Raw genomic sequence first — 13,112 nt, 5'->3', positions numbered from 1 at the left:
TTTATAGTAAAAGATAAAATCCATTCAATCAGGGAGACATTTACATGTAGACCCATAGCTTTCGAGCTGTTATGGATACCTAGATAAAAACAGCCGGCAGCATTGTGCAGCGTCCTACGAATAAGGCGAACCCTAATAGACACAATTTTTAGATCTCTAACGTCTAATGGTTTTCATCGGAAACTGTGGCTGGAGATTACTTTGTTCTATTAATATGGGCGCCATCCTTGGGACAGTTTCATCCAAAGTAGCTTTATAACTCTGTAAGTACTTTGTGTCCTTTTACTATTTGCCAGTTTAACAGGCAACGCCATCGTATCGCAAAAACGTACATCCTTTGACAAAAAAAGACTGGAGAAATATCTCGGACGGCCGGCCGGCTCTTCTGAAGCGCACCGTTTCAGGCCGCTCCGTTAATTTGTTTTCATCTCGTCGTGAAGCCATGATAAACTCTATTGCAGTTGCCTATTCCTCCGCCTACCTAGGATATGCAAATTCACCTGTATATTTACAATTCAACACACCAAATGCATGTTATTGTTAAATAATAACTGAGCAAAGTGCCCCTATGTCAAGAAATGCATTTATATTTCATTATTAACGCAATTAAGAACATATCTGGACGGTATAAATGTGTATCTCTAAAAGTATGTTGATTGAAGAACGTGCGCCCCTTCTCCTCAACCGGGCAAATTTACGGCAGGCATTGGCAGACCAGTTCATGTTTCGGCCAAGGCTTCTTTGGCGACCGATTATTTAATAGATTTTCTAAACACATGGACCATATCCATTAAAGCACACGGCCCACGTGAGTAAAGCAAAAATATGTTCTAGACGCTTTTATGTCATAAATCAACAACGAAATTGCTCACAAGCGATTTGATGCGAAACCGAAACGCAGTGGCAGCTATGGGTCTTCATGGGGTGAAGCAACTCTCTTCTTACACTATAAATATATGAAAAGCCGATTTCGAACTTGGTCCATAGACATGCTGTATCAAGTGACACCCCTTAAGTTAATTGCCTGTTAACTCGACCGACGTGCAAAACGACCGTCAAACAAGAGGACGCTATTACGATGAGCTACTGATACCTATTACCATAGCATATATACTTAGATGATTCTTGAAATTGACTTCAAATATACGTCCGTAAAGCATTCGGTAAGACAATATGCGTCTGTGTCGTATTGAAGCGGTCCTGGCTTGGCTTGAGTTATCAGCATAGAAAGTAAGCCCCAGCTAATGATACAATGTTTTTAGACGACACGTTTGGGAGCGCATCGTTCGAGGATGCCATCCCAGCGTAGCTGCTGTCGTCACTATACGATTCGTTATAATATATTGAGTGATCTGGGTTTCGATACGGTATCCCATCGACATTCCAAAGCGAAAACGAAAGAGGTTCTCGACGAAGTCTCAACCAGACATACCTCAATGTTGCTGTGATTCAGCTACGAAACGTTTACTGAAGCGTCGTCGATAGCCAACGCCGCCCCTTTGGTCTTAGCACCTTCAGATCGCTAGTCGTTTGTCCAGGATCCAAATAGAGACGGGCCTGCACTGAGCGGCTAAAAGAGAACCGACATAGGCTTTATCCGGCTAACTAGAAACATGAAACAAAATACGATGTACGTTTATACCTTACACTTGATAATAGTTGACGTTTACTAGAAGACTTCATCTATTCGCACCCATATCAGGGCGGTGAGGCTTTGACACTGACGTACTCTACTAGCGGCCAGGCGCGATCTTTACCTGTCAGTGTGTCAATGTTGATACATTAATGAGCAGGATGAAAGCAGCACTTCATAGAAAACGTAAATAAGTTCTTACCACATAAACGACCATGTTTTTTCAACGACAAGCGGTATCAGTAGCCGTTATAATAATAAGTCATACTTTTTGTATCATTTTTAGTAAACGTAATAGTTGACGGTTTTTCAGTCGACCATGAACAACAAACAATGCTAGAACCATAGATACAATGCAAGCCCACTGTGATCTCGGCCAAACCCCACAGAAAACTTCTAATCAAAATCAAGATATCATGTTTTTTTTTTTTATCATTTTTTCTCAGATCAAATGGACTTTGGCTAAGCGCCAAAGTAACGTGAGTACAGTGGTACAAAGCAGTAAATTTTGAGTAAACCGTTTGAGAAACACTTTAAAAAAGACAAACCGATATTTAAGATAATGAACAAATGTGTTGTATTTTCAAATCAAAACAGAAAAAAAACCATTGTTACAAGGTACATTACCGAAGTAGAAAGAAACAGAGAGACCTCCATTCTGTTTTATAATGGACGGTCTATCCAGAGGACGCTTTCTTTGTTTACAGAAGAAGACTTCATGCTCGTTGATATTAAAACCGTAGGCCTCTGACTACGCGTATTCGGCCTTACATTATTGCATGAAATTAATATCAGATAGTTATAGGGCGTTCTGCCAGTAATACTTTATAATTAGCTGACTGAGTTTTAGATTTAGTTTTAAATAGAGAGATTTAGAGGTAAGCAGCTCTGTTGTCAAATGGCATTCCCTGGTAGTTAAGGTTACTGAGATTTGAATTATAAGCCTCGATCAGCGTGCCCGTTTTGTACGCAGCCATAATTATCGGTCTAAAAAAAACTTATTAAAAAACAATTTGGTCTACTAATCGAGTTGCTAGACGGCGATCAGTGATCATACCAATTATCAGTGTCGATTCTCTAGATAAGTACAAAAGATAGTTCAATATACTTTTATTCAGTTTAGAGCAGATTCCTGCTCTTTATCATAATGGATATAGGTAATTCCATTATGGAACACCAGAACTGTGGTGCGATCAGGAACGAAAGGTACACGTTTGTTTGGCCGCGTCTGAATGACAGGTACGTGGTGGATACCTTGGTCGTTGACCGTAAATGCATTATATAACCAAACCATGCATTATATAACCAGGGAGTTTAAGGCGTGATAGGTTTCCTAAATGAGGTTAGGAAGTTAAGTGGTGCTTGCTTATTCAAGAAGACATTATTGTTAGAAGACTATACAGGCTAGAGAGGCGTAATACCGCACTGGGCTGGTACTTTTGTAGCGAAATGACTCGCATTATATGACGTAACCATATATTACTTATTCCGTGCCTGTTTTACACTCTGCCTATATTTGCTTGATTGAACATCGGTTTTGTTATCTCACAAGTGAGCGATTTCGTAACGACATAAGTATAGTATACTATAAAAGCAGCATATACGTCGAGCTGGAATAATTAGTAAAGAAGGCTTTACATATTTCTTAAATATTCGTTCAAAAATATCACATACTTTAACGATTACCTTTTTTTTAGTTAGCCATAAACATGTCTTAAAATGTTTCATGAATGTCATGTTAGACTCTACGTAGTCTTGGTAAAGCTAAAGCTTCTCGACGCCAAGACCCGGATACCCGATCCGGAACACCAGTAGGTTAGGTTTGTTTTTAATGTTCTTTTTCTGTTTATATATTCGCTGTTTGTTTTCTTCTACAGGAGATGTCTGGTTTTTGCAGATTCGTTGTCGAGCTCGAAACTTTAGGTGAAGAAAAGCCTGTTCCATACGTAATGTATTCAGCCTTTTGGCGAGGTTGAATAGCTGCCCAAGCAGCATGATATTTTTGTGCCGGGTACATTAAAGCCTCCAATGGAGAGAATTGGTTTGTGATTGGAACTAGGGGATGTAGCCCGCTTGATAGGGATCACTTAAAAATACCTTGAAAGGAATCGGCTATTATACAATTTGTAAGTTGCATTTACACGATCATGGGTAAACACTTCGGATCCATGAATTTCACTTGAAAATTAAGAGTTTGACTGCCCTATGATCCAAAGAAACATCACAAAGAAATACGGCTTTTGATTGCTTTTCAACGTCGTGCTCGGCATAGCGCGATACGCGGCCATTGTAACATATTTCTATGTGTAATTCCCACCGATGATAAGAGCTGTTGTCACCACGTTCCCACAGAAGTATTAGTAGCTACCCGCCCAAGCCCAGATTTAGACCCGATCTTTGTCCCAAAAGGTGACGATTTGCGTTCGGCGGAACTGGAAGCATCTTGGGGAGACTGGGAAATATTTGAGAAGAATAAAACGGTCAACAGAGATTTGTGTATGACCGAGTAGCATTGAAACAACCCCTTCTTCATAATAGTGCAAGATCCTATATGGATGGTTCTTTCACCTTTACTAGAATCTCCAGACCTCGATCATGAAGATTATCACATTTTTTAATGCGATATTTTTTAATAATTAGCGAATGAAATTGTGGTTCTGCATTTGACAGTAAAGGGACAAACACTTAAATCCTCGCTAGCTAGAGGAGTTCTTTAATATCAGAGCTAAAAATATCTAGGGAAAAAAAATAAGTAAATTGGTTGACGGACGAGAAAATATTGTAAACGAACACATAATCCGTTGATAGAATTTGGGTAGAAAGTTGTTTATAAACAATAAAATGAATCAGGTTCGAGCGTAACATGTATGTAAGGTAAAGCAAGAGTCTCCTGACCGTTAAAGTTTTCATTTCGCACCTGTGTAAGTATCAGGAGATACGTGAATTACTCGCATAAGGACCAGATTTAACTGTACAACACATTTATAACAAACAACCCTATTCCTATAACATTAGGCTGTTACAAGTGAATTCGGCAAATTCTTGAATTAGTTGAACTAGAACGATGACGTTTTAATATATGTCGGAGGTACTCTTTTTTAATTTTGATATAGTTGTCCTAGTGCTTTAGCAGTTTCTGGATAGCCATATACCTACCATTCGCGTTCTCCTGTGTAATATATCCATCTACGCTTTCTCGAAGTCAGTGTATGTTTGCTCTGTACCCCGTACCCACTCAAAGTTGGATCGGTAGAATAAACGGACCGAAAGCGCTGTTAGTTATTCTTTTACTCGATCCAGGACGTAATTGGGGGATGGCAATAAGGTCTGGCGTTGTTGTCAAGTGATCGGATTGTGTGATTTTGATGACCGTGCTAATAATCCATAAGTCTTTTCAGGAAGTCAAGATGGCGGACTGCGTTTATTATTTCATTTTCGACGAGTATTTCATAGCAGCAGATGTCCCAGATGTCCGAACGTAGTCGACACGGCCACCGAAACCGATTTTTCTCCAGGAAGATGCCATTATTTTGCTCGGTATTGTTGCGTCTGGCCGTAAAGACTGAATTATGCCTCATCTATGGTGCGCGTACGCTCTAGGCGGCCTCTTACTAATTATAGTCCCGCAAGTCACACGTATTCGTTTTTGAAACGTTTACACTATTTCATTTAAGGCTCCCTTGGCTAATATTTTTACCAATATCTTTAATAGTATCAGTGAATTTACGCACCACTGTAGCGTTCAAAAGACAAAAACTTGATTATTAAGTACTAATATTCCAGACTAAAATATATTTCTCTTTCCGCGCTTTTTTCTCAAGTAAACTTAATCGATTTTTATTTACAAATTGCTAGAAAATTGTGAAGTATATTTCAGCTGAATAGCGGCGCGTTTTTTAAATGTTGTTAAATATATATATATATATATATATATATATATATATATATATGTATATATATAAATATATTTCTATATATACATATAATTTCTATATATATATATATAAATATATGTATACTACAGGGTATTTTGGTATTACTTAATAAAGCTATTTTAATGATCACAACAGTCACATGTTGCGTTTAAATATATGTTAACGTTATGACCTTGTAACATAATAATATACTACTGGAGAGTGTGCGCTACAATTGAGCACCGTTTTTATATAGCAGAAATTATCGCACTGTTTCCTCTTTTAACAGATGTGAAATAAAGACTACCTAAGTTCCGAAAAACTTTTTTAAGCGTCCTAGAGCTTTTTGCCCCACCCTAAATATGTAGCACGACTTGATACGAAGACGTAAAACATTATGCTAGCTAGATACATCTATGCATCCCGCTAATAGCTAAGATTGTAGCGAGGTTTGTACAATATGCTGATTTTGCATGTTCGAACCTGGACATATTAAACATTTTTACAGTGATTTTTCTTGTAAGAAGATATCTTTACAATAAGCACAAAAAAAAAATGAGGAAAAGCCGGAGGCAATCGCATATGAGGGTCGTATAGCTACGAGGCGCGCGCACTGCTTCCGCAATAGTGAAGTTCTCCGAATACATAGCCACTAAGGCATTGCAGGCGAAGGGTTGGCTAAAACAATTGTTTTTATGTGCAGCTACGTTGGCAGTGACGGAAACGTTTATGGATGCTGATAGTTAGAACTTGCCAAAAATTATTTAGAACCTACCAAAAAAGCTATTTCGTTGTTGTACTAATGAGGTTCGCGGTTGATGCACACACGAAAATGAGCGAAAACCGAATACTATCATCGGGTGTACTTTAGTTTTAGCACACAACACATTAGTACTTCATTGTAGGTTTTTTCTTTGCTAAGGAGCGATTATGTGTATGCCTGTTTGTGCCTGCGTACAAAACAAAGTTTTCAAAGCTAACTATATAGAGGAAAAACAGGTTCCCAGAAAGCGACTAAACATGCAGACCATGCCAAAAAAACAGCCGTCATTTCCCAATGCCGGTTAACCGCTGGATTATAGACACGTATATAAAAATATACATAAATTAAAATTTGTAAAGATTTCCGTTCTTTTTGTTCTAACATACGCATGCACAGCCCCTTTGCGACAACATTGTATAATAAGAAGCACCCCGCTTGTACGTTTGTTGTTGACAATATATTTTCAGTTTGATCAAGTACTGTTCGGAGCATCAGAAATCAGACGTTCTAGTAAACGGCATGCCACAGTCAGAAAACCCGTTTAAGGAAAGCAAGTCCTGCGTCATTGTATAGCTACGCGTCGCCGCTGCCTTTTTGCACAGTCTCGTTTGGGCAGGCAACGCTGTTATCGTCCAAGAGATGGCAAAGCAGATATCCGGCAGATCCAGGTCCATGACCACTACCATCAACAACGGGCTCTTGTCTACCAATCGCCGTCAACGCTTTTTTATGATCGCCTTAGAGCATGCCATATGTCAATCGATCTTTCCCCGCAGTTTTACCGATCCCGGTGATAGATGTGTATTTTTCTCTAGGGACGAATAAAAGAAACAAAAGACAAAGGTGCTAACAGGCGCGTCTATCACATCACGAAGAGAAACACTGCGTGGGAATGAACGAGTAAGAAAAAGGTACGTATGTCTACGTGTAGATCAAGAGTCTGTGTTATGAGGTTAACTACGATAATTTAGTAGTCTAATAGCGGCATGAGTGCAATCGATTGATGTCGTGTTAAGAGGAAGTATATAGATTCAACTATACATACAACTGTTGAAATTGCATTTTTTTTATAAACTTGCGAAGGTGGCGCAAGGCAAGCAATAGAACCCAGTTTGTGAGTGCTATGATGACTTTGTATAGTTTACTATAATGGGAACGACAGCAATTGACGGTTGCCCATTGCTCGAGTTCCAAGTTCAACAAAAAGGTGTAACATCAGGTATAAGACTACAGCCTGTCACAAAAGTTTTAGAACCAGACTGGAAAGTTTCCATGTATAAACATGCGCGTCGTTTATGACGACTCTAGCAGAATAAACAGGCTGAACATATATAGAGATATCAAAACACGTTTGTTAGAGGTTTAACGCCAGTCAAATAAAGTTTCTTTGTGCATAGAGGTTCCCAGCTCTCAGCTTTCACTGCGCGAGCTGAACACACAATTTCTACCAGTCTCCAATCACATTTGAGCCCGTGTTAGTAACCCACAATGGGAACGGGCATTTCATGGGTTACACGTTTAACTTCTATGCGATCGTATCTAAATCAGTAATACGAGATCAAAGATTGCGGTGATCGCGATAAGGTAAAGATGGTTCCATGATAACGAGTGTAGAAAACTTCATTCCGAAGTTAAACGTTGGAAGCGAAATAAAGCCGTCGAACTTCTCTGGTGTGTGCTACCGCAGAAAGAGACCGGGTCATTTGTAATTAAAGCAAGTACGTCGTATCCATCAACATGCATTGTTCGTATTAATATAGAATTTTGTTGGGCAGATAGCATTAAGTGGGGCGTGTGTTTCACATTCACACCGTCATGGATATTACAAACAGGCAGAGGCGCGCCTCTAAACAGACATGCTTTCTAGAATAGTATCACCGTAGCTGAAGAACATTTCATATCGAAAACGCTGAAATTTAATCGGAAGGTAAATACAAATAACGCAAAGTCACTACTGCATATATACAGATTCCGTAAAGGTAAACAGCTAGAGCAATGAAAAAAGGAAATGGACAAAAACTGAAATAACTGTTATGGTCAGAATAAACAAACACTAATAATAGACTTGTTATGTGTTAATACAGAGGGGCACGCAGGACTTCTCATAGCAACGATTCGTAACAAGTCATAGGAATTTCCAGTTATTATTATTATACCTATTATCGGATTTGTTATCTTGGCAGAACTGCCCCAAAGAAGCAATTTAACAAAAATATGCAAAAGGGGTTCAACATCGCCAACGAGAATGCAAGACGATCAAATAGAAGAATTGTTATTAAAGTCAATGCAAAGTCATGGCATGCTTACGCACACTAAACCTACATATATTAAGCGTCTTGCACGACAACACGGTATTGTTTACGCGCCAGGGTATCTGGGCGTACCATAGTCATAATGGAAGACGTCTGCGTGTACGGCAGCAGAAGACGCCAATGGCCTGTAACAAACTCCCATAGGGCTTGATTTGGTGCCACAATAGCAACGTAATACTTAATACCTGCAAAAGTCAAGTAAAGAAATTTGAGGACGCGGAAAGCTAAACACGATATAAACTTAATTATAGACTCCCCGTTATAACTTCGTGGGTAATGTATTTATCTTCTAATCTAAGGGACACGTTGTTGTTTAAGTTCGAACCCAGGACATAGTTCTTATCGCCCTGAGGGCCAGTTGTCGGGTGGAATGCCTAACGGCGATACTGGACGTAAAAGCTCTAAACAATTAAGGAGGCCAGGAGTAAAAATTCGTATCCGTACCTACAGATATCTTCGAATGATTCTATAACTAGGACAGGGCTTTAAAGCAGCTTAGGACAAAAGCAAGCATTGCAATAGCTCACCTTCGCAAACATACAAAAACTTGCACCGGCCACTCTACCCGCATTGGTTATATTGTCAATTGTAATAAACTACTTAATATTATTTCTCAAAACGCTCCTTTCGGCCTGTTACTGATGCTTTTTTAAATAATAACGAGACGAACTGTTTAAGACTTGTTCTAGGTTTACTGCGAAGTTGATCACATGCATCTACAGCGAACAGCACAAAAAAGAACAGAAAGGCAAAAAGAATCGATTCCGAAATTCGCTGGAACAATATATATATATATATATATCAGCATGCAGGAGACTGCAACCAATATCTGTTCCACCCTCCTATACAGCATTCACGGTGGTTTACTAGTTGAATAACGGAGCACATGACTAGCTAGCTAGGGCGTTTCCCATGCTACCAGCGGTAAGGGGGTCCAACTAATCGACCGTTTATCAACGGTCATCGTCCTTCCATTTCCCTCAGTGTTCTTCTGAGTGATGGAGTCTTCTAGCGTTTGGTCGGCCATCACCCCGCGTAGGAACGCCTCTAACTAGCAAGCTCAATTGTCCCTTGTACGTATTCTTTCCTGTGTGAGTATGTGTTTTTGTGTGCATCTAAACGGGGGATAAAGTCTTCTGTGTGGAATCATATAAGTCCTTGGCAAAGTAGCTCACTTATGCGGTTAATAGTGGTGCTGTTGCAATGCTCCTTTTTGGTGAGGTGTTCCGTCTTGGGGATTCGCCGCTCGCGTGTTTGACTTGGGTGGACGGCAAAGCGAGGTGTGAGGATGTTAGCCTGCGATGGCACTTACAGAAACGGATGGCGATGCAGTCCCGCAGGAAGGCTAGCCCTCGATATCGAAATGAAACTGGTTGAGCCTCACCGTTGGTCTGATGCATTCGCGGGAACGTACGTAGCACGCGCATCTTTCGGGAAACTTCCTTTGCTTTCTAATTTAACTAGAAGCTCATTTTTGTAGGACACAACATTGTTTCTGTAGAGACACCGGCCCATGACGTCGGCCTGAGGCGAGCGTCTGGCTGTTGATGCCATTGCTAGATGTTTCGCTGCCGTCGAAGTCGATGTGCCATGAGTGTATGGCGGAAGACATGCAATAAAAAGGGACCATTTTTAGGATGATGATTTTTTAATAGGCTGTTAGTGCTAAGAAAAAAACGTTTTCTGTTGGTCAGTATAAATCGCATAAATGAATTGATCAAATGGACGCGACGCAGGCATGCCATCAGTACGAAAACACGCAAGATCAAAAGGGAACCTATAAAGTGTATGTAGAACATACCCATATTTCGTTATGATCTCCGCAGTAACTTAAAGGCATTTAGATGAGAACGGTAGGCGCAGTTTGCTGGTTCAAATCGTTACCATACCACGAGCAACTGCTGTCGGTAAAATTGGGCTATCCTATGTGGGACTAATCACAATTTGGCTGTCTCAGAGCTGCGATTCCGTTATACGATAGCATAGGAATACAATGTGGCGCAACGAGTGAACGAGAGATTTTTGAACACCGATCGTCAGTAACGTCTTATAAGCTGTAGCTCACGCTATGCAGGACTACGTTCGGAAAAATACGTAATAAATTCGGGTACGAAAGAGACCATTGGAAGTAATACACGCGTCGCACATTCGAAGTTGGTCAACAGGATTAGCTATCGATCTACGAAAAATCCCAGTAAAACAGGTCACATGTGAAAAGTAGCACCATGTAAAATGAGTGCATGCACATTTACAGCTTGTTTTTTATAATTAAAACGGATTTTCGTCGTTTTATCATTAGCACAACATTTTTCGGTAATAATAATAGAAACTGGACAAATGTAAAGGTGTAGTGTACCGCGGGTCGTCTACCAGTGTTAGTTTCAATTGACTCGCATTATTGAAATAGGTCGACTGGCATCTCTGTGGTTCCAAAGTAATTCACCCCAAATTAAATAAGAGATTACTACAACAATTACTGCCTCAGGTATTCAGCCAAATAGATTTATTTTGGCTAACCTTTTCCCCATATCTTTCGTTGTCCACTGACTTATCGAGATACTCGTCATGTATTCGCTGATTCATAAATTAAATGACAGCTTGCTATCAGGTCAAGTGGTCTTTTGTCTCGGTCATTCTCTCTCTTGACCCCTTCGTTGACACCTCCATATCATCATAATACAGCTCCTGGTTGCTGCCTCGAGGCATAACAAATCCGATACGGGGCACTAGACTTTCTACCACCGCTAGTCTCGTTCGTTTGCAGTGGTTCTTAAGGTTCTCCTTAGAGGCACGGTTCAATGAGCCTCCTGCTGCTGCCTCTGCTGTTTCCGGTCAAAAGGACAGAGGATAGATAGATAGATCGATCGCCTCCACGCTGTCGGATTTGAGCTGTGATTATGCCTTGGCCAAGCAGCCACACCTGCCGATAGGCTGGATGGGCAAGCGCATGCTACTGGTGAGGTGTAAAAGAGCTCGTAACGGGAGCATTCAGTGCCTGGTAGCTTTGGTAAGCTAGTTGATTATTCGGCCTGTTTCTGTAAGAATAAATTTCACCTGTACCATATTCACTCTAAATGACTTGTTCGTAATATAAAATTGTCATGTTTCTCCTATTAATTAGATAAGATGACACTTTTTGTACTTATTACCTAGCTGACAAGACGCCAATTAAAGGGATGTATAAAAAAAAAAACTATGGTTTTAAAAATGACGACGTGCAATCGTATTGAAGTAAGTGACGGTCTAAGTACTGCATGACTCGATGTAAAAGTAAAGATAACTCGAAAAAAGTTTGTAACATTTTGTATAAAGAAATAACAAGAACGGCCAAAAAAAGACTGTTGATAGTGTATGAAACCAAGTAGCTACCGTTAATCGATCTTCACCTGATCGTTTGCTTTTCTTTTCTATCTTCTAGGTGTTGGGCAATTTACTAGATTTGGCAATTCCGAACAAAAAAGCCGATATAGGCACTAATAATAACTTTCTTCATGCCCGTCATCAGATTCATCATACACGGTAACAGCACAGTAGTGGTAGACGCGACGGCTCTCGCTGGGATGAGGGGCTTCCGGCTTAACGGCTCACCTACCCAATACCTGGGTGCAACTTGGGTGCATCGACAATCAGACGCGTTAGAACATAAAAATCATGACACGTTAGCTGTCATAAAACGAAAGCGCAAAAGATGAAAGCAAAGCGCTTACGGCGTTTATATTTAGTTGCAGACGAGTCGATGGAGTGGATGGAAGATGTGAGCTATCGGGGAATGAACTAGAAATAAACGAAGCTCTACGGGTCCGTAAAAAATCATGTGGCAGGTCTAAATTTTAAAGAGATGGGCGGCATATTTAAAAGGACTAACCGAGAAGCAGGATTGTCAGACCGAGAAACATGACTCACGACGTAAGACACAGGAAAACGAACCAAAAAATGTGACGGCGCTAATGCAATGACTCCGCCTTGTACGAGCTAAATAATGAAACGAAAAAAACGGGCAGAGAACGCATGATACGGGTAAGCAGACACAAGAGATGACATGACTGAGCGAAACGAATAGTACAGGATACATGAAAAATAGGTATTCGCAGTCGTTCAAGACGTTCGAAGGTCTAAGCTGTTGTTCCGAATGATATAAACCGTCAGGTGTGAGATCTGCATGCTTGTGCATGACGCGCATGTTCTATGGCCGAAAGCTTGTTAATGCAAAACGTCCAACGTAAAATCGTCAACCTGATAAGCAAATGTGAAGATAAAGCGATTCGTGAAGAGTTGGATGGACGAAAGATCTGGGCTGCGGAAAAGGACAGAAAGATTGTGAGAAATTGTCCCAACATGGACAAACCTCATACTAATCGTAGCTAATACATTGCAGAAAAATAGAAATCTGAAAAAAAAAACAAGCGAAAACTAAAATGACTGATGAATATCGTTACAAATGCCGTACGCTAATAATGGAAAAACAAACAAACAAACATTATAGTTGCGAC

General features: G+C 40.2%; 1 protein-coding gene and 1 long non-coding RNA gene across 3 annotated transcripts in view; one reads left to right on the top strand and one right to left on the bottom strand.

The window, feature by feature from the left end:
• The window catches only part of LOC111266518 (guanine nucleotide-binding protein G(I)/G(S)/G(O) subunit gamma-12-like), an 89,654-nt gene that overhangs the window by 40,880 nt on the left and 35,662 nt on the right, over nt 1-13,112 (top strand). Inside the window, exons 3-4 of one of the 2 annotated variants that reach the window (XM_086970936.1) lie at nt 6,778-7,221; nt 12,041-12,893. The exons of the other annotated variant lie outside the window; for it this stretch is intronic. Coding sequence (XP_086827062.1) covers nt 6,778-6,883 — 106 coding nt within the window. The 3' untranslated portion in view covers nt 6,884-7,221; nt 12,041-12,893. Of the gene's footprint in view, nt 1-6,777; nt 7,222-12,040; nt 12,894-13,112 lie in introns of those variants that run through there. 2 annotated transcript variants of the gene reach the window in all.
• Nucleotides 7,234-13,112, bottom strand: part of LOC147752669 (uncharacterized) — a 31,201-nt gene continuing 25,322 nt past the window's right edge. Inside the window, exons 2-3 of the long non-coding RNA XR_015313493.1 lie at nt 9,935-10,190; nt 7,234-8,807 (exon numbers count right to left, since the gene is read on the bottom strand). This is a non-coding gene — a long non-coding RNA (uncharacterized LOC147752669). The remainder of the gene's footprint in view (nt 8,808-9,934; nt 10,191-13,112) is intronic.

The sequence above is a fragment of the Varroa jacobsoni genome, unplaced genomic scaffold (genome assembly GCF_002532875.2).
Source record: "Varroa jacobsoni isolate VJ856 unplaced genomic scaffold, vjacob_1.0 scaffold_1093, whole genome shotgun sequence".
Classification (NCBI taxonomy): Eukaryota; Metazoa; Arthropoda; class Arachnida; order Mesostigmata; family Varroidae; genus Varroa; species Varroa jacobsoni.
This window is presented reverse-complemented; position numbering and strand designations above follow the sequence as displayed.